Source organism: Pomacea canaliculata, linkage group LG3, assembly GCF_003073045.1.
Source record: "Pomacea canaliculata isolate SZHN2017 linkage group LG3, ASM307304v1, whole genome shotgun sequence".
NCBI lineage: Eukaryota > Metazoa > Mollusca > Gastropoda > Architaenioglossa > Ampullariidae > Pomacea > Pomacea canaliculata.
This window is the reverse complement of record NC_037592.1, coordinates 19,479,912-19,506,026: the sequence shown is the minus strand read 5'-3', so window position 1 is coordinate 19,506,026 and position 26,115 is coordinate 19,479,912. Positions and strand designations below refer to the sequence as shown.

Sequence of the window (26,115 nt, the reverse complement as noted above, 5' to 3'; positions counted from 1 at the left end):
CATTTATTTCATGGCCATGACGTCACTGACAAAGCGTCTTCCCTAACCGTCAGCGCCGCCACTGCAAGTTCAAAAGCAACACCGAGTGCTCTCCCTTCTCATGTGAGTCGCGCACTTGATGCTGCGCGTGTTGCTCTCACGTACAAACTCTCTTTTCTTGAAAAAAGTAAACGATCTGACTAGACATTCTAAGACAAGAATCGTCATTGGCACAGGGTTAAGCGTTTGTAAAAATATTCTTTATAACAGCTTTTCCACAACCAAATGCACAGCACTGCACCGAGATGTACAGTACCACACCCTGGTGTTTCTTGCAGCATTTCTATTCATGCTTCAAAAGCTGCTATAAAAACAATCAAGCAAAGAAAAAATGTCATGGGAATGTTTACTTTTCCTTTATAATATTAACGTCTAAAAATATCAACACTGACAGTTTTTCCAGTAGTTTTCTTGCATTTCTCATCAGTTTTGAACATAAACAACAGAGACTACATCAGAAGTTTCACTGATTTCCGCTTTGTAGTCAGTGATTTTATTTGAGTTCGGTTTTGACCTCCAGAGAAGCAAAGTATTGGAGCAGGCACACACTTCTATAATCTCTAACGTAATGAAGTCTCTGGTGCAGGCTACGTGTCTGAAGTCATGACGTGGGAATAGGAGATAAGGCAGGGGTGAGCCTGGCCGAACGACTCTCCCTCGGCAACTGCAGGCTCCATATCTTGCACATATTTATTTTCTCACATTCTGGGCAAGTGTATCACAAGTATCTCACAGGCGATTGGAGTATGCTTGTCTCCTTAAGGCAATTCATAATCCTTGAAATGAAACAAATTTCCAAATTATAAATTTCTCACTGATGATAACTAGCACACACACACACACACAGAGAAAAAGAGAGTGGTAGTCGGGACGACCACAATTCGTTCTGAAAGGCTCCTCGAGTATTGATCAGCTCGAGTGGCGAACACTTCTTCCCACAAGAAATAATGTAAATATATTAATTTGGTTTTGGCATCCCCCAAACGCTAACTACTTTGTATTAGTCATAAGTTGTTTTAAAAATGTTTTAAAAATTTAATCTTCTCAATACTATAAATCTAAAACTAAAAGTTTAAATTTAAAATGTGTGACCGCTTTTACTTCTTTATCTGCGTCATTTTTGATGGCCTCTTTATGTTTTAGTGTTGTCAATGTTGTTGACTTAACTATACCTTACTGAATGACTAATTTAGACACACGTATGCCACTCTAATGATTGACAATAAGTTTTTGCTAATTTAATTGGGTTTTTTTTGACTGTTTTTAATTCAACTGTTGTTATTATTGTTTTCCTCTTTCCTTTACTTTTAGCTCTGGAAACTTTTTTGGGTACCATGATGCCCCTATGGTATACATAATTATATTTACGTAAAACAAACCAAAACACGAGAATTTGAACACAGCATCAGGACAGGTCTTTATGCTTAAAATCGACAAGCAAAATGACACCTTTTCCTTTGGTTATATACTGGTCGAGAACCGAAATGTGCAAGCACGAAGCAGTTCGAGAGGTACCACTATATTTATGCAGGTGTGTGAAGAAGACATAATTATATAAAGACATATGCAGTTTAAAAAATATAATGTATTTAAAAAAAGTAAAAACTTAAGCAAATTAACGACACCAGAAAAAACGAAAATACAGACGCCACCCTACTTACGAAGATTGGAACATACAAACAGATTCTGTGCATGGAGATCTTTCTAAACTCTGAAATACTCATCACACGATTCTGGATTTATTTCTTGAAAATAAAACTTTGTCTTTGTTTAATTTGTGCTTCCTGAAGTTAATGCTAACTCTATCAACATCTAAGACATCTAAGGAATTATCCAAATACAGTCGAACTTCTGTAAGGTGGCCTTCAAAATTCCCTAACTCGAATTTTAGACATCAATTGGCTGGTTTCCCATTAATTAAAGCAATGTATATTCAACTCCCGTAGCTCGAATCGGCCTAGCCAAAAGCTTTCACAACTCAAATAATTTTAGGCCGGTCAGCCTGTTGAAATCATTTGAAAGTAGGTCGAAAAGTGTAAAATCGTGTATCCCTTCCCCCTGTGCGTCAGCGGTCCGGTGGCGCAACGGTTAGCGCCTGTCACCAATACAGTGAAGGTTGGCTGCCCAGAGTTCATTTCTCGTCTCGGGCACACTGTTCTTTCTCTGCACGTGGCATCTGTTTACAGGGCCTTGCCGTAATATAGCCTCAGCTGCTGGCACGGCGTAAAACACCCCCCCCCCCCACACACACACCTTGCACGTCCACATCCTTTCTGTATACTGTACAGGAAACACTCGTGCGATAATCGCGACTCTTGTCTCCGCAGGGTGCATGAGTGTCTTTAAAAGAATGACAAGAAAATAACACTTGGGTAACATTAAACGTTCATAGTTGCCGGACCCACTCGTTTCAAACCCTTCTCATTTGTTTTGTCATTCCCCCCCCCCCCCCACTAGAAACTCACTGTGGGTTAGTTTGATCGTTTCCACTGTCTGAAGAAGGCGCTCTTTTCTTGGTCACGACGAAACGGAAACTAAAGACATTGTCCCTACACGAAAAAGGGAAATTGATTCGTTCAGTACAGAAGTCACATTCCAAAAAGGACATTGCCGGTGCTTTTGGGATCTCGTCCAACAGTCTGTCTACAACTTTGACGAAACGGGATGTTATTTTACAAGCTGAAGAAGGTTCATGTGAAACAGATCGGAAGCGTATGAAAGAGGTGAAGTGTCCAAATCTCGAGGAAGCATTTCTGAAATGGATAACGATGGTCAGCGAGAAGAAAATTCCATTGTGAGGTCCTCTCGTGTGTAAAAAAGCAGTACAATTTGCAAACAAACTTGGTTGCAATGACTTCCAAGCCAGTGTGGGCTGGTTGTTCAAAAACAGAAATGGTATTGTGTTTAGAAACTTTTGTGGCGAAAGTGCATCCGATAACTACAGTGAAGATGATACATTCAGCCCAGATGAAATAGGTCTGTTCTTTAAGTGTCTTCTTGATAAACTTTGACATTTAAGAAAGATCCGTGCTTTGGTGGAAAATGCAGTAAGGAGCGTGTTACGCTTATGGTTGCATGCAACATGTCGGTAACGGGAAAACTTCCTCTTCTCTTTCTCATCGGCAAGTCTAAAAACCTCGCTGTTTCAAGAACGTAAAGTCTCTTCCAGCTCCGTACAAAAGCAAAAACGAAGCTTTGATGACAGGATGTTTGTATGAAGAGGGGCTTGGAAAAAAAAAATTGCTCGTCAGAAGCGACCGTGTGTTGCTGTTTGTTGACAACTGCACTGCACATCCAAACTTGCTGTCAGAACCATTGAATACTATTAAAGTTGTCTTTTTCCCTTAAAAATTGCAACATTTAGATCAGGGGATCATAAAGAACTTGAAGAACAAATACACGAGGAGCGTTCTCCAGCGAATCATTCAATCGCTGGGTAGCAATGACAAAACCGTGATGTGCATTTCACTCTTTGATTGTTGCTGAGATATTGCAGCTTCATGGACTGTCACACAGTCAACGATTCTGAGCTGTTTCAGGAAGGCCGGTTTCATCAAAAGCACAGCCGACATTGCAACAGCCGCTAACCGACGATGTTGACGACTCACTGACTAATGACTGGAAAGCAGCGACGAAAGGATTGGGCTTATCAGAAGACGTCATATTTGAGGACTACACTGACGTTGACGATGCGATATGCGTTGCATCACAGCCGACAGAAAAGAGATTGTTCAAAGTGTCAAAGAAAAGGACGACTGGTCAAAGATGGTAGAGAATTCGGATGAATCAGAGAGATTTCGAAGAATCGCTGTCACACTCCAATCTGAAGGAGGCAAGAACCATGCTGAGTGATGCTCGTTTGTTGATCGAGTTGCGCGAAGATGTACCCGTGAACATTTTTTTTACTCACTGTCATCTACTCGCTTATATCAAAAGAAATGAGAAATTCTCAGACATCCATAGCAGACTTTTTTTTATTGCTGGGAACAATGATGTGTGAGCAAGGTTCAAAAATAAAAATAAGTCCACAGTGAAAAAATGTTTTTTTTTTCGACGAACTTTCGTAACTCGAACCTTTCAAAATTCGATTTTGTTTCGTCGGTCCCTTGAAGCTTCGACTTATAGAAGTTCTATTGTAATATATTTAGAAAGAGATTAATTATTATTGAGTTATATTGTTTTATTCTATAATAAAAATAGGATCTTATGCTCTCGTAGTGTTCTGGAACTCTTGCAGTATAACCAAAGGGAGGCTAATGGATGTGCCTTGTCAAAACAGTTACTCCCGTGTCTGCGCGATCACGTGTCTAAAGTTTTCTCATAACGGGTACGCCTAGAGGATAGCAGTTTTCATTGCCTTTCACGTCTGCCCTTCGCATCGCAAATCTTCAATGCCTTCAACTCTTCTCCCCACACCCCAAACACACACACACAGATCTCGTGTTTGAAACAAGCGGTTCAAGCATCAGGCGTGGCCAGCTGGTGGTTTCATCGCGAAGCTTTACGACATCTGGGACAGCATAGGAATCGTCGACATCTTGCTTATATTATAAGGAGGGTGTTTGTGTGTGCGTGTGTGCGTGAGCGCTGGAGGTTGGGCTCCGCCATCCAAATACAGAAAGACCTTGCCTGCTGGCTTTGGACCGAACGCACGGATATCAGTCCGTGCCTGCAGCGGAGTGGCTCCTGCGCGCCTGGAAGCGGTGCGGGACGCTTGGAAGCGATGTCTATGAGCAACCAACAGGAGCCCATCCAGAAGGGAGATCCCGGTCTAAAATTAGACTTCACCACCGGGAGTGAGTAGGCACCGGCGTTGCGGTGTGGGTTGGATGCTAGCTGAATATGGCGGACTTGTAGGGACCGGCGCCGCTTGATGGTAAGAAAAGTTTTTTCCCCCTTTTACCTTGTTTTACATCTTGTTCTTCCTTCGTCTTGTCGTGGTGGTCTCCTGTGGCCAAATCGTCTTCGCTTTCATCTTTGCGACGTGCCTTCACAGTTTACTTCTTTTGAATGACTTGCAAAACTTTCGTCATCTCAACTTTAGCACGCTCCTGATGCCAGGCACATGCACAGAACGGTAAGTTGTTGCGGCAGGGGTTCTAATGATGCAGATGCCACACTTAGCCCAGTCAGCCGTAGCATGGAGCCATTAAGTTGGAGAAGCATCAAAGCATTTTTTTTCTTCTCTTCTTAAATATTGCGAGGTGAGAAGGGGAGTGACTTTGTGACCACTAGCTGGAGGTGCGGGCCTCAAGAGCTGGCGTGGTTTTTTTTTTTTTTTAATTGAAGTACTTGCCTATGTTCACACCAGGCTACAGCCTCCTCTCACCAACACTCTACGCGCAACCGACACGTTTGGCGGGTCAGAGCCTCTCGAGCCGACTTGTGTGTGGCAACCTCTGAGCTGGCATTTCGCTCTTTCTTTTTCAACAAATGAACATCACCATTACAGAACGCGTTGTTAAATGCTGTAACTACATCTTTATATGCTGTAATTATGTCGTTACCTGCAGTAATTACAACCACTAGATAAGCTTTGTGGTGTTGTTCGGGGAGAAACTATCAAATCAGCAGACAAATCCAACAAGAACAACAAAAGCTCAACTGATGGTTGACGTAATTACTGCGTGTAACGACAAGTTCTGTTATGCTGAGGTTCCTTTGAAAAAATGTGTTTCACCCCGAACACAGAACACATATCATATTTATGTAATATTCTGTTACCTCAGTGAAATCTGTAATTTGTCTGTTACATTAGTGAATCCTATAATTTGTCTGTTACATGAATGAAACCTATAATTTGATGTGTTAGTGAAACCTATAATTTACCTTCTTGACTTTCGAATTGTTTTTGCGTCTGAAGCCTAGACTCGCTTTTCGCACTTGTCAAAATTTGTGAAGAATGTGCGGTATTCATGTCAGCGGTAGCTGCTGGTGCCAGTGGTGCCAGCACGCAAACTACAGCCACTGCGCCTGGCGCCATAGCTGTGTTACACTGAGTGCCAGTCTGTCTGGTACTGTATGAAAAATGTTGCTGTTGTCACTGTATTTCTAGCATCTCATTAAGCCCGTTGCTTGCTTTTTCAGAGCCATGCTGTGATTCCAGTTACAGAGAACAAGTCATTCTAAGTTATTTACTTTCTAACTGTACTTCAACGCTTAGTCTTATTAGTAGAATTTTGCTATAAGTCCTCAGTCTTTCTTTTTCATTTTTCCCTGCATGCGATCCACCAAATAATTTTGATTCCACATATTGGACTTTGTAATGTTGAGTATACGCCTTTATGCATGTTGATTATACATATTTATCAAGTATTTTTTTGAAGTTGCTAAACTGTACTTTTATGACCGATCGACAAAGACGGAAATGACCGTGACAACAGGCGGGCAGCTGCGCAAAGAGATAAGAGCCGCATCACCAGAGATAAAAGATTACTTCTCGACCTCTTGGCTAAGATCACAGTGCATAGAGAAGTCAACATATACAGGCAAGAAAGACCGGTTGATATCTAACAAAAAGACAGAAAATGTATACTTGAAAACCATACAATTAAGCTATGTCAGCGTAGACATGGACATGCTATCCCAGAAGAAAAATCACTAACTATTATACTGATCCCACAGTAGGTTAAACTGCCATACAAATCCCACATTAAGTCTCTCTCACACACACAAAGCACGCATTGCTTTCATTCAAAAGGTAGCGAACCCTTATAGGGAGGCGGGAAGCATGAATCACTGGCAGCCTGGAGTTGGCCACAGCCTCGGGTTTGTGGGTGTGTCAAGTATATCTGCGGTTCACATGGCGTTTGCCAGCAGTCGTACGCTGCTGATAGGCCAGTGTCGACCAGACTTGCTGCCTCCCGCACGCCAAGAAAAACACGCGCCTTTCTCTCCCTCCACCCTCAAACCCAAGCTGTTTGAACGTATTGCTTACAGCGTGTAACTTGCTCTTGTCATTCACTCACAAACAGTATAAACATAATCATCTGCTGATCATCAGCAACGATATTACTTCATCTCGTCTCCGGCCATCAATATTTTCATCAGCTTAAGCTGTAGAACCTTAGACGATATTAAACATTTCCCAAGCGGTCTTGTCTCAATGGTTGATGAAGAACGGGAGACAAGCCTAGAAGTATACGCCATGTTGCTGACAAATGACGTTCACCGGTTGGTATGCGTTGTCGCAAGGGCCTGTCGCATGCTGTGCGCTAGTGCCTTCCTGCATTTTCACAGCCAAATGCAAGCAGTTCCTCCATACTGTGCAAGTGTTCGGGGCATACAGCTAACGCCATCTTACGGCGAGCAGCTATGGACGTAGGCGACAAAGCACGTGTTGCTTGAGATGTCTGGCAAATTAAACAGTTGTATCCCTTGATGTTCGACAGTACCAAATATTATTGAGTCGCGCAGCTATATCTTTATAGTCAGATCAATTATATATTATATGACATCATTTGTACAGTTGTGTCCTTTAGACTCAGTTCAAATATAGTACATTACCAAGCATTATTCGATTAACAGTTATGTTGCATAAAGTTAGACAGTACCAGGTATTACTAGGTCTATTTCCAAATATTTCTTTTTTTTTTTATTAAGATGGCGTCGAGTATTTTGTAAATATGTATCTTATGGTCAGTGGTTTCAGGTATTTAATATATAGCTACTGTCGGGTAGTAGCAAGCTTTATCATTCTACTAGTGACCTATAAGCTTGCACGTGTGAAACCTGGATGGCATTTTGGCTGTTTGTTGACATTATGACTGCTGGAGTCACCAATAAGACTAGTGCTTAATAATCCAGCAAACTACTTCGTAATCACGTTGGCGTTTAACAGCTCTACATGGCTCTGAAAAAATGTCCGCACTCTCCTCCCAGTCCCTCCCCGTTCAGCCTTTACCCATATCTAAATTCTGATATTTGGCCAGTCGCTTTTTATATCTAGTAAAACGCACAGCCAATGTCAGTATGTAACCGTCGCTCATGTCATCACAAGGATATTTCTAATTTTCTACTGCTGGTAGAGTTAATGAGGGATAACCTTACTAGCAAAAGCAGTGCAAGAAATAACAAAATCCTAGAATTCAACACAAAACACTTCTTTGACAGCCACTATCAAATTTAGTTTGTTGGAAAAGAGATCGGCACCACACATCTGCCTCTGAACGGAGTTGGTGTGACTTGTGGCTGGCCTTGTCTTTGGAGAACAACTTTTTCTCTTTTCGTCTGCTCGGCGTACGTATATCCGCATCGATGTACAGAAGGCTGCTTGTATCTCCAGCACTCCCGCCGACACACACTTAGGCACGACCCCGAAACATTCCACCCTTCAGGACTAAAGCTGAAAAGACTCTCGTCACCCTCCTTAGAAAACCAAAGAAAAAGTCGTTGAGGGAGTTTGGAGGGAACCATGAATCTGTCGAGATAGCCGAAAATGTTGACATGATTTCCAGATGTCGATGGAAGAAAGAGAGAGAGACTCCGAGTTAAGACAGACAAACGGCAGCTAAAATTAACATCACGCGGTTTATGTGAGAAATCTTGAGTTATATACAGATCGAACAATATATAGATATATTTTTTACTTCCAATAATCAGTTTCCACGATTCCACCTATTGGCGGTGTGGCCGGCCATGTTCAAAAGCCCGGATTCCACGAAGCAACAAGATAGCACGAAATGCAAGCAACAGAAGACGATAAAATGCTGAGCATGACAATCTTTCGCGGTGAGTAAACTATTTAACCGGCCGTGTAATCAAAAAACCAACAGCTGTCAAGGCCGTGTCAGACTTCTCTCCCCTATCCCCCTTCCCACCAACTGGACAGCTGGTGCGCAGATGTCACGGTATTTGCTGCTGGTCCAAATGAGCATCAGTAAAGTGCCGGTCCTGTCTCCTCTGAAGACAGCGGAAAGTATCTAGGTCGGTCAGAGGAAGCAACCATTTGACCGGCTGCCTAGACTTCAAAGTCGAAGATGCCTCGACTTTCACTCCTTGAATGTGGATATCTGACACTCAGTGTTTATGCTGGAGTGTTTATGATTGGAGGATTTTGTAAGAACAGATAGGGATATTGCCCTCGCACAGTGGGACTAGTGGCAGTGCCAGTATCGGAGCACGCGGTTTATGGCTGATCGTCCAATGCGCTCGCTAACACGTGACTACCGCATCTGGCGATACGACGCTGCCCTCTCACCACGTTCCCATCAACGCAATGGCGCTCGTCATTTTTTCCACGAAACAATGAATCGTTTGCGGGGATGAGGGGTAACTTTTTCTTACTCATGATGTACTGCCCTCTGAATGGCGTCATTCCCGATCACCAGTGACCTATCCCCACCCGTCACTACCTTAATCGATGTGTGTGTGTGTGCGCACGCGAGTGTTCTCGTGCGGTGCGTGTGCTCGGAGGATTGACAGATGTCCATCCGCCGATACATCTTCCGCCGACGAACCAGATCTTGCAGACCAAAGTACCCGGTTGTTCAGCTGTTGGAAACTAGTGGAAGGCTTTTAGCGCAGTCAAAACATGATTTTATTGAAAAGGCAGAGCCGGCGCTAAGGGAGGGTTCGAGAAGGGCGACCGCCCTAGGCCCCGCACCAGAGGGGGCCCCGCGAAAGGAGTCTGTGGTACGTTATACAGCCTACACTTACGGCTAAAGGCCTCACTTTAACATTCGCCCAGGGCCCCGCGAGGCCCCGCGTATTCCTAACGCCGGCTTTGTTGAAAGGTATTATAAAACATCTGTAGTGATTGGAATGTGATGATTCAAACTGGGAGATTACATTTAAAGAAAACATAAATCACTCAGGTTGAATAGTTACCCATCCTTTGAGATACTGCTGTCATCACTGAAACAGTGTAAGAGTTCATTTCTTTCTTTGTCTTTTTATGTTAGCTTAAACAAATTTTCTATAACCATACAAATATAATTCACATGCTCTCATTTCTCCAAATACGGTAAGTAAAGTGTTTAAGAATATCTGCGCCTAAAATTAAAGAATGTTTTGGGAACAAATCATTGACGCTATGATGGGAAATTTTACGCATTTTATTCGACTGTCTAAAGAGCGAAAAACCGAACTGAGACGTAGAACTTTCCCTCGCAATCGCCAAAGCCTTGAATAATCCGCACGGATGCATGAACATTTCAATCAGGTCTGTCCAACCTGCGGCCCGCTCATTTTGACCGGACACAGGGTGACATCACCCTGACGCCGCCACAGGCTTATGATTTCTTTATTTCTAATAGAATGTTACACTTTGGTATATCTCTGCATAATTTCATTTTTAACGTCGGCATGATTCTGGCAAAACCGCCATGTTCTGGCCCGCGAGATTTTATATCATGTCAAGTGCAGCCATCGAGAGAGAAAAAGTTGGGCACCACTTATCCATATCATACTGAATGTCAAAAAGGCAAGTAGTCGGCAGCAAGGTGCTAGCTCTTAGTTCTGTGGCTTATCTCCAGAGTGTATGTACTAAGGCAATTCAATCAAATGGAGAAGAGAGAATAAAATGATTTGGAAGTGCTAATATAACTTAATGATTGTCTCCATGTTAGACACGTGTATTTCCGAGATGACTTCGTTCTTGCGCTGTGGGTCCTCCACACTGTTCGCACTGTCTCCCCGCACTAGTTTCTTGTCAAGATCTGACTGCATTTCCACATTCTGCAACTGAAATCAGGAACTGTTTATAAAACTACAAATAATACTTATGCTATTTTTAAAATACAAGCTGAAATGCAAAGTAGGTAAAATGTCTTTACTGTATTTGAGGTTGAAGTCGCAGACTATCCCGTACAACACTGCTAAGGCCGTGCTCTTGTCACGTGACCACGACGTTATTGTGAAACTCCGCAGCAGACAAATCCTCACTTCGACCTCCTCCCCTCCCACCATCCCTAGTCAGTGCCAGAAAGCGAATCGGCTGTTGAACGTTTCCTTATTGTTTATACTGTACAGTACTGTTGCTGAAACAAACTGCGCTGTTCCTTCTTTCGCAATCAATTTCCTGTTGTTATCGAGTGCAAGGAAATAAACCCACCCCTCTCGTCAACTGTGGTGTTGACCTTCACCTCCACCCCCTCCCACCCAAGAGAACGCCTATCAGCTGCACTATTTTTCGAAGATTGACGTCTAGCACCACACACCCAGTGACGTAGGCAGGCCGGCCGGCCGTCTTCGGACTGTGCACCACATCGGAAGCTGCGTCAGAAGCAGTGCCCCGGCCCTCCCCTTGCTTACATGAACCTGATGAGAGCTGGCATTGTGCCACCTTGCCTATACGAGATAGATGGGATAGCGCCAAACACTCTTTTTAATACAACAGCAGAGGACAGCCGAAACACTTCATAGGTACAGCAGATTGACTGAGAACTGCACAACGCCAGGGACTTCGAGGTTTACTCGCCGACACCCAAAAAGATATTTTCATAAAAGGGCGATTAAGCATGTCCTGGCTGCTGCGTTTCATTTTCTTAACAATTTTCTTTAAAATTCTTCACCTTTTTTTCGGGTACTTTGTTTGAATGCACTCCCCCTTCCGAAAATCCTATTTTTTTATTCAGTGTTCAGTCTGTAGCAGCTTTATGCGCCACTAACATTTCGCAAACGTTGCCTACCCTGCTACCGGCCGCCCTCTCATGTGAATATGCTAGGAATTTTGAAAGTAACGACGGATATAAAATCTAGATTTTTTAAAAATCAACAGCCGACATCAGTCTGAGTAAACAAGTAACAAACCTGTACAAAGCCGACACGAACATTCGCGACTCACTCGTGGTATGTAGCAAATCACGCAGGCGTCGTGCCTTTTGTTGGATGCATTGGTAATTGCGGAAGATATGGAGATAAAGGCAGTAGCAACTTGTACGAGACCCGGTCATAAGCTAATATCGTTTACAAAGCAAGCTTTTCCCCTTGTCCTAATCGAAGTGTCCCGTAACCTTACGCCTCACTAAGTGTCTTAGTGTCCGCTGCTGCTCCTCCTAAGGCATTGGACTGATTGGAGGATGGACTCGGCGAGCAGAAATCAATAAGAGATACTGTACTGGTGCATGCAGCAGAGTGAGACACGTTGCTTTACTGGACTAAATAAAAACATTGCGCAAACAACAGTGAGGGAAACAGGCTGCAGTATTACACGAGATCCGCTGCATTAAAAGACTAGCAAGCGACCAAGCAGAGAGAAAAGTACATTTCTGTAGTGTTCTGTTTGAGCCAGTTTATAAAACCACTCTGTAGTGCAAGTATGGCAGGGTGCTATCCTCACAATGGTTTATGCTTTATAAACTACACCAAACTCTTTTTTTTTAAAAGTCCGAGTAAGCAGTAATTTTTGCAATCTTTTGTCTGCATCTATAATAGTTTTATCATCAGTTTTGAGGTATTCAAATTACTCATCACCCTTTCATCCAGTGACCTGTAGTGGCTGGGAGCAGACTGAGCCACTGGTGTGTGTACATTGCAGGGACCCCCATCGAATCAATAACTTTTCCCCTCTCGGTCAGACTTGCCTTTGCCCTGCGCTCTGCTCTGACCCCTGCTGTTCCCAGTTCCCAGACGCAGCGGGGCAGCACGCCACGAGAGCCACGTCTGCTTGCTCTAGTCCATCGCTCAGGGCTTTTTTCTATCTTTAAGCATTATCTCGTGGTTTTCCTTTCCTGGCGTCCCTCGCTTCTCGATGCTTTCTTCAATCGGCCGCATCCAAGAAGTCTCCGCAAGAAAGAATATGAAATTTGAGAATCTGCCGTGTTCTAGAAATTATCTACGGTAGTCAGCACGCCTGGTGGAACAACACAAGGCACTGGTCTGTTTGGGGCTTCGTCAGTCGCCAGTTCCGACTGCGCTTAGCAATCTCTGACAGAGAAATGTGAACTAAGGTAATAACGCCAATCAGGCTGGAAGTAGAATGCGACCTAAAGCAGTATGACCAACAGATGGCAACAACACACACCACAGCTTTCTCTTCGTCTGCATGTTGCCCCTGAGTGCTTGCTGTGCACATGCAGGGTTCATGCACCCCAGGAGGCTTATGCGCGTGACGAAGAGGGTTCACGCGCGTCACAAAGAGGATCCCTTCATGTCACAAGGATTGAAGGGATAGAAAATTACGTGCACGTTTCTGCCCACTCAATTTAAAGAGAACGTCAATTTCTAGTAACTTTTCCCCAGTGCTATATTAATCTAGCCTTTTTGAAGAAAGAGCAGGAATGTTTTCTAAGCAGATCAGATGTATTCTCGCCGAATTGTGGGAGGAGACTAGGTAAGCACCTTTCTCTCATTGCCATCATCACAATGCTCCATCATTATCCTCTAGTCCTCTGTCTTCAGCAAGCATACTTCTTCTTCTACCATATCCCACCTACCACCACTACCACCATCATCAAACCGTCGGCGCCATTTTTTTCCGGACGGTTAGAGCAGAATTTCTGCGAAGAAGGCGGCGAGGTCTGAGGTACGACAGGTAACAGTGCGCTAAATGCATGTCGGTAAAAATGACGTATCGACGTCAGATTCTGCCCACGCCGGCAGCCGTCAGCAGTCTAGCAGTGTAGGTTTTACCTCTGACCTGACGCCACAGAGCCAGAGAGGTACGCTGTGTAATCTCAGTGCTTCAAGCCTCTGGCTACAATCACAGACCCACTCCTTCCATCCTGCACATGTTGATACGGCGCTGCCTCCCAGCAAACCCACAATGTCGCTTGCGGCATCCCACACCCTCTACCACATGGTCTCACCCTCAACCTCTCTCTCCGTCTCCCTTTTTCAGCTGCCGCTACCGTGCTATCAGTCTCTTCCATCTAATTCTCCTAGAAGACTTTTTCGATCTGACAACACCCAGGCTACCACCACCCCACCACCTCACTCCACTTGCCCACCTCCCCGACGCCTTCTGCTGCTCGCGCTGCCGTTCTTGAGGCTCTCCTCTTTGTTCGTCAGTCTTGTAACGTGGCCCACTGATATTTGAACGGCCGAAGTTGTCTCCGGGTGCTCTCTCCCCCATCCCCGCTCAGGGTGTTGGCTGGCCCTTTTTCATGGCGTTGATGTCCCGCCCTAGGGGAAGTAATGGGTTAGACAAAGTTTCAAGGTGCTGGGAACTGTTTATAAAAGAACAGAAAGCTTATCCCAACGAAAAGAAATGACTCCTATTATTTAAATAGGCTAGCGGCGAAATTTTATGATTGTTTTTAATTTAAGAAAAAACGGATTTTCTGTTTGTCAATCAAAAAAGAGAGAAATGCAGTACAATAAAGCTAAGCTTGATGAAATTACCTAAAGGATCTTGCACCTTTTGATTTAACATCTTAATTATGAGAAGCAGTCAGAAAGCGAACAGTGCGCTCAATATTACTGATGTGTTGGTGAGATTCGAGACAGAAGAAAGTTACACTCTGGGACGTAAAGGGAAGTCAGTCGTTTGCTCTCTTCTTCCCTCTGTTATCCGTATTCTTCAACAAACATGGGGTTGCATTCGCCTGCACTTAACGGGCCAAATGTACTCATCGAAAAAAAAGTAGACCACGCACGCGTCATCGTCTTATGTTCATGCAGGGAAAGTGAGCAGAGCTGGGTTGTCTGAACAACTCAGTCCAGCTCGCATGAGATACTCACCAGGCGCCTCAGCTAGAAAATAAATGAAGGGGGTAAAAGCATGGCTACCTCCGATGGTTGCTGGCAGTTCACCAAACACAGACGAAGATCAAATGAAGATCAGTGACCATAGACCTCGAGCACAGGACGCCTGAGGTCAAGAGAAAGTCGCCTTCACCTTGTGCGATCACATGTCGTGTGTTTATCTCTATAGAGATATTGAAGTTATCGCCATTACAAGTAATGCCTGGAGTCACACATGTTGCTCATTACAGAGGAGACTGGCAAAATGGCTGACATTAAGCGCACATTTCCGACATGACAACCCGCAGGTGACTGTTGTAGACAGTTTTTTTCCCCTGTGTATATAAAAACAGAAAACTCATTTTAGAATACTTGCCAGCAGCAGGTCTAATAACGCTTATGGAGGAATCGAAACATCTTGTCACTCTCTAGTACTTAGTGCATTATGCGGGTAAAAGGACTGTAAGAAAGTGCTGAACCCTTAGCATTATGGCACCCTATGTGTACCCGTTTGTATTACCTTCGCACCTGTGTACAAACGCAAGAAGTGATTTTTGCAGCGAAGACCTTGTTACAGACCACCGTAGAGTTACACGAACTAAGAAGTGATGGGCGGGGCTAATCTAAGGTTACACTACCTGCTGGGCTTATGGGGTGTGCTGTAGCGATAAAGCAGGCTGCACTCATAAGGCCGTGCAGCCACACCCACACCCCCACCCCCCTGTTGCGCAAGCACTGAGCACACGAAGGAAGATGGAGGGAAGAGCTAGAGATCATAGGATTTAGAGTTCATTGCGCCACTTGCCAAAACAACACCCGGGCAGGCGGCTGACTGGAAAGTGTTGCTGCACGTCTTAGCTTTGACAACTGCTGCCTACTCATGCATCTCGCTTGGTTGCCACTTGCTTGCGCCGCTACTGATGGTCAAGGAGGAATCGATGATAGGTCAGCACACTCAGTATAGGCATCGGTATGAATGGCAGTGTGTGAAGACAGTCCCCATTGCACTGCACGCTTTAAAGTCAGCACTAGCGTCAAATTAACGTCTATTCTGTCATCTGTTACTTAACCAACAGTGCCCGGCGTTCATTGTGAGTGGGAAGACGACTTGAAAGTTTCACGAAAGCTAAAGAAGCTTGAAGCGGATCTGCTGGAGGTCAACAAAGTGAGCACACTACTGTCAAGTGCCTGCACTTACAGTGCACAGCGATGCTCAACGAGTTGAACCTTCCGACCGTGGAATCCATCCGGGCAGGGGCTCACCTAGCCGCGAACAGAAAGCGGGTGGAATGGAGATGGGTATTTTGATACGCAAAGGACTTGCTGAAGATTCATTCTGCCTAAGCCAAAATCCTCCTAGCCACGAGCAATAAATATCCGTGCAATAAGTCCTACCATCTTCCGATTCTTCGAGAACTAGTCAATCCAATCTCTGTCGCTAACCCCAGACACGTGTAACTGACATATTTCACATTTTTAGGTTCGCTTCGTGTGCTGCTTTTTATATTTTAGCCTTACAGCTGCACTTCATGTATGTTATTTACATACAACCTATTTGTGCATGACATATCGTGAGTTGAGGAAAAGCTAAACAAGTGAGCCTCGAAATAACTCAGGCACCACTACGTACCAAAACCATACAACAGATACGAGCCATCAGAAGGTGTAAACAGAGTCAGCATGTCACGATAACAAAGTGTCAGCATGTTGCAGGCAAACTATAATAATAATGGTAACTTATAACTTGCAGCATCACGACCAAGATAGGTCGCACGCTCTGCGCAGACCAATAATGATGACTGAAAGATAAGGGTTTTTGAAGAAAGGCTCTTTAAACACGTCTTTCCTTGGCGTCTCGGCTGTACTGCTCAGTAGTCAGTACTAGCAGTGACCATGAACGTTTCTTTCCCCAAGCTACTAACATCTTATTAAGGCATCGGAGCATTCACTTACCCGAATGATTAGCCCATAAATACAGATAGTTGGCCAATTAACACTGATCACTAGCCTACTCAAACAGCTCGACACCTCATCACCGCTTCTCCATATTCCATAGACACGTTTCAGCGTACCCGTACTCCTTTGACAGGCTCTACACTGACATGCCACTTCCTTATCCTACCACGAACTTGTATTACTGGACTGCTGGCAGACGATTTTTTTTCCAGTTAACTGCTAAAGCGAGGCAGTTGTGTACAAAGCTTCCGGTTTAGTCACATTCATTGTTTAGGTTCGTGGAGACTAACAGCGGAATACTTCGCAAGAGGCTAAGCGTTGGTCTCAGCACAAAGACAGCAATACATCTCTACACGTCTGTGATCCTGCTGACAGATTCCACTGACACCAACAAAGTCAGCGTCGTGAGAAGATTTCGTGTCTTCTTCAAAACCCAAAATGGGCTCATGCCACGGTATTTTGACCCTGGATATGTCATAGAGATCAAAGAAGCCGCTTTCATGGCTTTGGTCAATTCTGGGTGCGCATGGTGTCCGGTACACAGTCAATCTGTAAGCAAAAGTGGTATGTGCAGACATTGAACCAAGAAATCAGTTTAGCTTGAAGTTGACGGGGGATATATCATTTTCGGATTTTCAGAACGCCTACTCCGAATCGGTCATTATAGTAGATTCAAATAAAATGATGACTAAAGAAATAAATGTAAGTGACAACTAAAGACACTTCTTCATTACCCGTTACTTCCTCTTTTAATCTCTCTTTCTGTCTGTGAGAGAGAGAGAGTAAAGAGAGAAAGAGAGAGAAATACTGTTTGTAGAGGTGCCAGTTCCGCGTGTGAATTGCATGCGTAGAAACCGCGCAGTCCCGAGCGTGCGGGACAATGCCAGCGGTTGTGTGCTGCTGCGGTGACGTAAGGGCTTTGGAATGTGTTGTTGGTACATGTCAGCAGATACCAGTTTTTTTCTGTTTCAGCTTCATATCCATCTTTTCTCCCCCTCTCTTTTTAATTCCCTCTCCCTCTTATATTCTTTGTATAAAAGCTCGCTCGTGCGCTGGTCTAGCTAAGCTAGTACAGTTGTCACGTGACTGCAGTGTACATGATGGAGACGAACGTGCACATCTAGCACGTCAATGCACGACAAGTAACCCGTGGCCTGACTCCACGGTAGAACTTTCCAATGAAATTAAGGAGGAGTCGTGAAAATGTAGTTGTTTGCATTACACGTGTTCCGCAGGTGTGGCCTAGTGCGAGAGGGAAGTGCTGAGGCAAGCGCCACTTTCCAGGAGTAGGCGAATAAGAAAGGTCAGCGCTGAGAAGCATTACGTTTGGAACTGGTCATCTACGTCTACCGGAAACGTGAACAATGGGAGTGAGAGGTTATTTTGTGTAAGAGGGTCTTAGCAAAAGAGGGTTTGTCTTCTGGTAGTACACGAGGTATAGTACTTTCCTTATTGTGAATCATCGACGTCGACATCAAGATATTTGAATGAGTTCAGGTCAAAACTTTGACTTACCTGATTCAGGTATACGCTGGGTGGTTGGTATTGGTGGTATGGTACCATGACAACATCAGACACTACCCAACTTTCTCAGTTGTTTAACAGGTATACAACGAGTATTACCGCTGCCGGTTAGTTGGAGGTCTTTGCAGTAAACGAATAGCAGGCTTGGCATGTTGATCGTGTGTGTGTGTGGTTGAGAATTTATATAACTTGAAAAATTCGTTCGATACCCAACACTTCGGCCACGTTAAGTGTCATTTTAAGAACATAATTAGGTGATTAGCGTTTTTGTTTTTTTATCAGGAGTAGATAGAAATTGGCAAATAAATCTACTCTGTTAAGCAAGCTTTTTTCCGTTTATATTACTTGCTGCAAAGTACATGTTTCGCAGCTGTAATCAACGCGAGGAACCCTCTGATCTCTGGAAAGCAGTGCTATGTCACTCTAGTGTTGTGCTTTTCGCTATGGCTGTTGTTTACTGGGCACAATCTTGACTCTTCGTCCTCGAGAATGTGGTCGTGGTTTAAGTAGCAAAAGACGAAGTGTGTTATAACACTGAAGCGATGAAACTGAATGTACAAAATATTTTTGAAATATATACTTCGAGAAACTGAAGCATCTCGATGAATCGACGACGCAAACAGATTCCCCAACCGCCAAGTATTCTCGTTTTTTGTCGAATTCTGCGAGAGATGATGCATCTGATGAGATAATGGTACAAAACTTTAAAGTCAACATATATTAAGAATGCTTTTCAAGCTGCACTTATGTATAATCTTTTCTACATGTCGTTGATATATATCTATAAACCGTATCTAGCATTCACTTCTGGTGTTTCTTAGGCTTTTGAATTTGCAGCTTCTCTGTGAGTTTATCGTCAACGTTAGATATAATACTTCACTCGAGTCAAACTCATTGAAGTCAATAATTGACATGAGTGGCGTCAATGTGGCAAAAGAGAAAAATGACAATGAAAAGAAAACAGAGGACTGGTTCAGGTGAAATCTGTACATGTAGAATGGGTTCTTGAATAAAGGCTCTTTAAACACGTCTTTGCTTGGTGCCGCTGTACTGGTTAATAGTCAGTACTAGCAGTGAACATGAACGTTTCTTTCCCCAAGCTACACACATAAATCTGGGCATGATCGTGCATAACTCATTGACATTTTCGTCAATGACGCTACCGACTTCGGCTCCCCAGCTGCAGGCGAGTACGTCTCTTCCTTCTACCCTTTCTTCAGTCATCTAGGCAAGGTGAAGGATGACATCTGACCTGTAAGGGCGTTTTCATAAACTGTCCGCTCCATCCTTCACTCGTGTTTCTATTTTTAACTGGTCAGATTGACACTCTTCTTTCCCACACATTTCGTATTTTCACGTTTTAACGTTCGTAACTTGTGACACTTTGTTCCTTACTTGTAACGCCTTGTTCACTACGTTTGTATGGCGTCCGGTGGGGTAACGGTTATCACCTGTCACCAGTGCAGTCAGGAATAGCTGTCTTTGGTTCCAATCTCATCTGGGGCACGCTGTTCTTTCTCTGCAAGTAGCACATTATTATAGGGGCTGGCTGCTTTGCTGTGAAAGAGTCTTAGTGGCTGGCTCGGTATTAAACAAGTATTCTCCCCGCCAGGGACGGCCTTAGGGTATGTGCAAACTTTGCACCTGCACAGCGCCGCCAAACCCCAGGGGCCGCCACACCAATATACATGTATATCTAAAAGACAGTTGACGGCAATGTGGCCGAAAAACATTGTGTTTCTTCTTAATTAGTATGATGTGTTTACTAATGTTGCTAGAGTCGGACTAGTAAATTTTATGTAGTATTATAACATTCTGCCGTCATGATGATATCATGGGTCGCATCTTGGTTTTATTGACGGGCGGGCGAAGGGGCCACCGATTCTTTCTCTGCCCAGGGCCTAGAGCCTCCCCTGACCCCACCCTCTCAGTACCTTCGTATCATGTGACCCCTCATTCATTACGTTTGTATCTTGCGGTATAGGGAATTACGTTTCGGGTAAAAATTAGCCGGACATTTTACACATTCTCTATTACTCCCACCTGTTCACCGTTCAGGGTATTTTTTTAAAAACTAAATTAGCTTCTGAGAATATTATCTGTTCAGTTGCACCGCTTTCCCTTTGGCTAGGGAAGACTTGCTGAGCTGGCAAATTAGGCTGTAGCTTTCTTTTCCCCTTTTAAACGCCAACCTGAAATTGTAACAGAAATAAAGATTTTTTGGGCCCTTATTTTAAAAAAGTTAAGCATGCTGAAAGAGACATGGAAAAAAGTCGGGTAGCGTTCTACACGAGAGTTGCTTCTATTCCTGCAGTCACACGCGGAGCAAGAAGCTAAATATAGTAAAGCCCAGAAAGAGGTGGAAAAAGATACCTTTGCGTGTTGGAACTGTTTTCCAGCCTTTTGCAAACATCTGAAAATATCTATGAGTACGCGTACATGTTTTCATGGTGCCAGGTATGTACACAGCATTACGAGCACTTACATGTGTTGGTATGTGCTGATATGTGTTAGCATGTGCTTACGTTCTCAAGGACATGACCTCCAAGTAAACAGTCTTCAAGCAGAGCTTGCGAGCACATTGTTGTGCGTGTCTTGTTTAATCAGTTTTTCTATATTACCTGCAACAATAGCTGAGCTCTGCGAGGTTCCATCAACTCTCCAATCGTGCGCTGAAATTAGTCGCTCCATTACAGATCTCAATTTCCCGTACCCTCGTGTAGGTCTCGCATCAAGAGTGAGGTCAGCCCTGTTAAATGCCTCTCGGGTTTGTCAAAAATTAGGTCACATGCACAAGTCTCTAGAGTTCATGCAGACGCTCCTACCCCCAGGGTATAAAATAGTATTTCACGGCTGTCCGTGTTGCATCCGTACAATTAGGATGGTTGGTTGGCTGTTTTACGCCGTGCCAGCAGCTAAGGCAGGGTTAGTAAACAGGGTAGTGAACCCACGTGAACGATTGCCATGTCCAGAAATACATGTGGTCTTAGACAAGATTCCAACACCACGATTCTTCCTGATAACCAAATCTCGATTCTTACGTTACGGAGGACTGAAGCCCATCATTTTCTCTTTAGTGATAACAAACCACTGTTTTTCCACTACATTATCAGGTGCTTTTGAGAAAATACTCATTTCCTCAGACAGCACAATAGTGTTCTCTGAAAGAATATGGGCAATTCCTGCTTCTGTGGAATAGTGCTTGTGTGCATGCACTGCGTCTAAGCCTTCTCTGATAAAGCATGTGTGCATTTTTAAAAAATACTGTTTATGTTTCTTCTCATGTAAGATAATAACTGAGACACTGTCTTACACTTTAGTCGTGAGCAAAGCTGGAATTTTTCCTCGTATCGGCTTGGCAATATATTGGCTTAAGATTTGCGGCGCTGTCGCTCATGTTACCCATAATTCTACTGACTACAAAGCAGCAGGTTTCTGGTAACACTTGACTGTGCATTATCCTCGTGTAAATGGATCTTTCGCCACGATGTGAGTTAAAATAAGCATACTTGACAGCTTCTCTGGGTTTAGGGTGTTTGTGTCAGCAATTTTTAAGGCATAATGTTTAGCGGTGTTTTGTATCATCGTGATTTTGTGCTATTACTAGCCTTTACATTCTTCTTTTGACGTGTCATCCACTCATTGTCGTCAGTCACAATCTGATTCCGAACATCTCTTTACCTTTTCACGTGAACAGAAAGGAATCGAGACCGGTTCTAAAATAAGTATACATATGCAAGTGGCTGTACTCAAATGTACACAGCGCTAAATAGAACCGTGTAAATCGCTCGGGATTAAGCAATATAAATTTCACGTGTAGACAGACACTTCTGAGGTATCTTTATCCTCCTCGCACTGACAAGAAGTAATCCTGATTCATCTCTCTTGTGTACGCAAGGAAGTTGAAAACACATTCTAATTTTTCTAGCATGTGTATGTGCGATATTTGACTGCACGATGCCACCTGGCAGCAGTGGTGCAAGTAATGTCCCTGGAATGTCTGAAATTGGCGCGGAGAAGAAAATTCACTAGTATTGCCCTGTGTTACTAATGGGGCACGGGAAGGCCACTCCTGCTACTTCCGTAGATACGCAGGGTGAAGCTGTGCGGATATTCTCGGCGTTAAAACATGACGCCAAGTGACTTCAACACAGCGACTTTGCAAACAACGTGTAAGTGGAACTCACAAGGAGACGATGGGAAGCCAGTGCGTGGCTGCTTTTTTTTTCTTTCTCAACGGCAACACTAGCTAAGAAGTTAAGTTAGGATGAAATATTGCAGTCTGCTTTTCTTTAGCCGTTCTTCAAATTCGATGCCAAAATTGCCATCAGACCTTGAAGATGCACTGCTCAAAAAGAAAGGTGGAGAAATGTTCCAAAATGTCCGTCTTCTTCCTTTCTTACCACAGCCCAAGCCAACTCCGAAAAAAATAAACCAAATAAAAGATTTTTTTTTTCAAATCTTGCTAGTGTATTGACACTGTATCTCAGTCACTATGGCTACGGAAAGCCCTGTATGTTTCAGTTTGAAGTCTGTCGTTTGTCACTATGTGTAGGCAGCCTTAGAACAATGATAGTGATATTCTCTGGTATGGACATGGCTATGCCTACCTCATCGTCCACACCCCTGATAGTCGCTTTCTCTGACTTTCTGCACATGCACTCTTTTGCCTGTCGGCCTTCCAGCCAGACTGCCCTTACCATTAAAATTTTACCTATATGTTATTGAGCCAGTAAGTCTTTACACATTGCCTAAATGCTGTCTAGTGAGTCAATCTATACCTTTTACAATTGCACGTATACCATTTTAGCCGCTCAGGATTTCAGCCTTTCTACACCGCCATCGTCATTAGCATACAATCAAGACGACAACCCCCATCGGCCGATTTCCCTACGACCTGTTAGCTAGTCATAAGGTTAGAAGAGGAAACGCGGTGAGCTATTTCTGTGGAAGTTACTGCCTCTGAAACAATAGTATCCTCGAACTTCATTCAGTCATTAAGCAAGTTTTTGTTCTCTTCCCTTCCTGTTTATCAATGGCTGATTGAAAGAAACGTAGCTGGACGTAATCATTCAGACTTCACTCCAGATAGGAAAACATGTACCAAGTTTCTAGTTTATAATCGTAGCTGTTGTATATAATTGTTCGTGGACTAACCTCTTTAAATTATACGACAAAGCAATTGGGTTAAGTGTGGTAATATATCTCCATCGATTTTCTAAGTTTTGGTTCAGTACTGGCAGGATCATAAAATTTGACTCCAGCTGACCCTCTCCCAGCTGTACCTTCCTCTCTGCCATGCTTAATTCATATTTTCTGAAAACTCAGAACTCTTTCACGCTTTGTTTCAGAACAGTTTCAGCTGTGACAGAACACAAGCAACACGGATTACGTGACCCAGCAGTGTGCTGCTCACTAGTGGATTACAGCGGATTCGACAACTTGCCTTCCTGGAGCGCCTCGTCAGCACCAGCTTGCGCTCTCCGAGGGCAAGACAGTTTGACAGTTTTGATCACACTGAGGACAAAACATTTCTAGCTGTACTTTGAGGACAAGACAGCTCCTAGCTTTATCTTGTATAAGAACATCGTGCATGTGTTTTGCTGGAGTGTGAAGTATCGTGACGAATTTGATATATTACCGAAATGGAGAAACTCTGTGGATTATATCCATGTTGTATCTTACTAGGTGAGTATTCCAAGAAAGCTCTGGATTATATAAACCTTACAGGTGAGTAATAATAATAATAATGAGAACATCTGTATAGTGTCTCTCCAGCATCTGCCAGACTCAAGGCGCTTAACAATATATTTAAGGAAAGTCTGTATACTGACAAGAGTTTACTGGTTGCTTGCACTGCTTGCACAAAACCAGCAGCGATTCAAGCAGCAAGTCTCTGGGCTAGATGGTTGATGAAGGGTCTCATGGGATATCCCTCAGGGCTGTTGTTCTCGTTGCCATGGTTATAGCCATTGTACCAAGGGACCCATAGCAGCTTGTAGACCCATAGCAGCTTGTAGCTAGTATAAGACGTGAGGTCGTTGACAGCTAAGACAGGTGAGATAAAGTCAGTCTTCATCACCTTCACACTCGTCAGTAGTGATATTTGGCCGTCTCACATATGGCGAGCTGCGACAGATCTTCCTTCTCACCAGCACCAGCCTTTCCTGTGAGGTGACCACAAATTCAGCCCAGAAAGACGTTTTAGGGCAACACATTTTAAAACACCACAATCCTGGCAATGACGAAGCGAACACGACAACAGACCAGAAACATGGATGGAACAAGATATACTGGATGGCACGAAACCCATCTTATGACCAGAAGACATTGCCGAGGAGCAGAGATCGAAGATCTAAACTTCACATGTCCGTCAATCAAAAAATGGAAAAAAGTAACATGGTTTACAACGTCGAAAAAGTTTAAGTGTCAATTAAGTTTATAATCCTGTTAAGTCAAAATCCCAAAACAAGATGGAAGCGAAGAACATGACACAGAAGCCGTTAGTGGATGAAAATATTGATTGGAAGAAACGATGCAGCACAAGTAGTGAAGAACAATCCAGAACAGATGAGAACGGCGCAAAAAAAAAAACCAACAAAAAACCCATCATAAACCGATAAAATACGCTAAAACTTGACGTAGATCCATGGACGAAACGGAACGACAGAGAGCTAGTCTCCTTCGTCTAGTTAGGCGAAGGGACATCACTCTTATTTAGTTCTGGAGTTATTATTCTTGGATCGTCTAGAAATTCGGACAGTGTTTATCGTAAATCTGTCGGCAGTTTTCTGTCGTCCTTCCACTCCATCTTCATCCCCTATTAGCGTTCACCAGCTCGTGTTTTCAGATTCTCGTGGCGATCGTCGTACGCTGAGGTAGTGGGTACCGCGAATTGGATGCCGTAGAAAATCCTTCTACCCCCTGACATTGTTGCTATTCTTGAAGACTCCAAGAACTGAACGAAAATTAGATTTCACCTTTATACTTGCTCTGTGTAGCTAATGGAATACCTTACATCCAGTTAAAACAAAATGGCCAACACGATTCTGGTGTATGGAAGCAAGTTTTTATCTGCTGGAAATGCTAGGCCTTCAAAACTTGGTAATACGATGAAAGCTTTCATTCAATGCATCATTGCCATTCACATCTTGAAACTATTACGGATTTAAAGTATCCTGACAGGCGCATGTGGTAATCGCAAAAGGTAAGATTTTGACTTCTTCATAAAGAATGCTGTCGCTTGTATTGTCTTCCATAGACGAAAAGTGAACCATGGTGCACGATCTTCTGCAAGCTACATAGGCTGTCAGTCCGAGCTGGCATTGATTACAAGAAGGCTATGCTGTGTTACCAATGTCTTCATGGCTTTGCCCCAGCATACCTGTCAGAGCAACTGACGCCTTACCACCCAAGTGGTCTGCTTTTGTCTACTCCCCTCAGTGCCATGCATCAAACCGAAGTCGGCAAACACTCCTTCGATCTCTTTCTCTGGCCCCACTGTTTAGAATTATCTGCCCCTGTGTTATGTCTACATTCAAAGCTTTCAAGTTTGACCTCAAAACCCACCTATTTTAAAAAAAAAAGTAAACCATCTTTCATAATTTAGCAAACTCTTCCGTTTCCTCCTAAGTTCATTTTCGTCTCAGCAATTCTTTCATTTTTGTCACAGTATCGTCGATTTGCTGATGATTGTGTTTCTTCGTTGTGTAATTAACTGTACGTTGTTTCATTTGTAATCTTTCGTGCACAGCACAATGAGCTCGCCTCCACACATGAAAATGTGCTCTACAGTCATTGTCAACATTTCCATGTCAAAAGCCCTCAGTGACACGTTGAAATGTTATAAATGAGATATGCTTAACTGTAACGATTAATCAAAAGCATTCATACATTTGTAAAAGATGGAAAAATCTGTGTTAAAAATCTCATGTAAAGCAGTACTAATCACTGTTGGGCATTCAAGAACCC

At 43.5% G+C, this 26,115-nt stretch overlaps 1 protein-coding gene across 4 annotated transcripts in view; it reads left to right on the top strand.

Annotated features, from left to right (window-relative positions):
- The first annotated feature begins 4,679 nt into the window (after positions 1–4,679).
- The window catches only part of LOC112559255 (hemicentin-2-like), a 58,278-nt gene continuing 36,842 nt past the window's right edge, over positions 4,680–26,115 (top strand). The window contains exons 1-2 of one of the 4 annotated variants that reach the window (XM_025230350.1): positions 4,680–4,915; positions 23,501–23,832. In XM_025230350.1, coding sequence (XP_025086135.1) covers positions 23,790–23,832 — 43 coding nt within the window. In that variant the 5' untranslated portion in view covers positions 4,680–4,915; positions 23,501–23,789. Of the gene's footprint in view, positions 4,916–5,096; positions 5,117–23,495; positions 23,833–26,115 lie in introns of those variants that run through there. The other 3 variants (XM_025230349.1, XM_025230353.1, XM_025230352.1) reach the window with 3 other exon arrangements.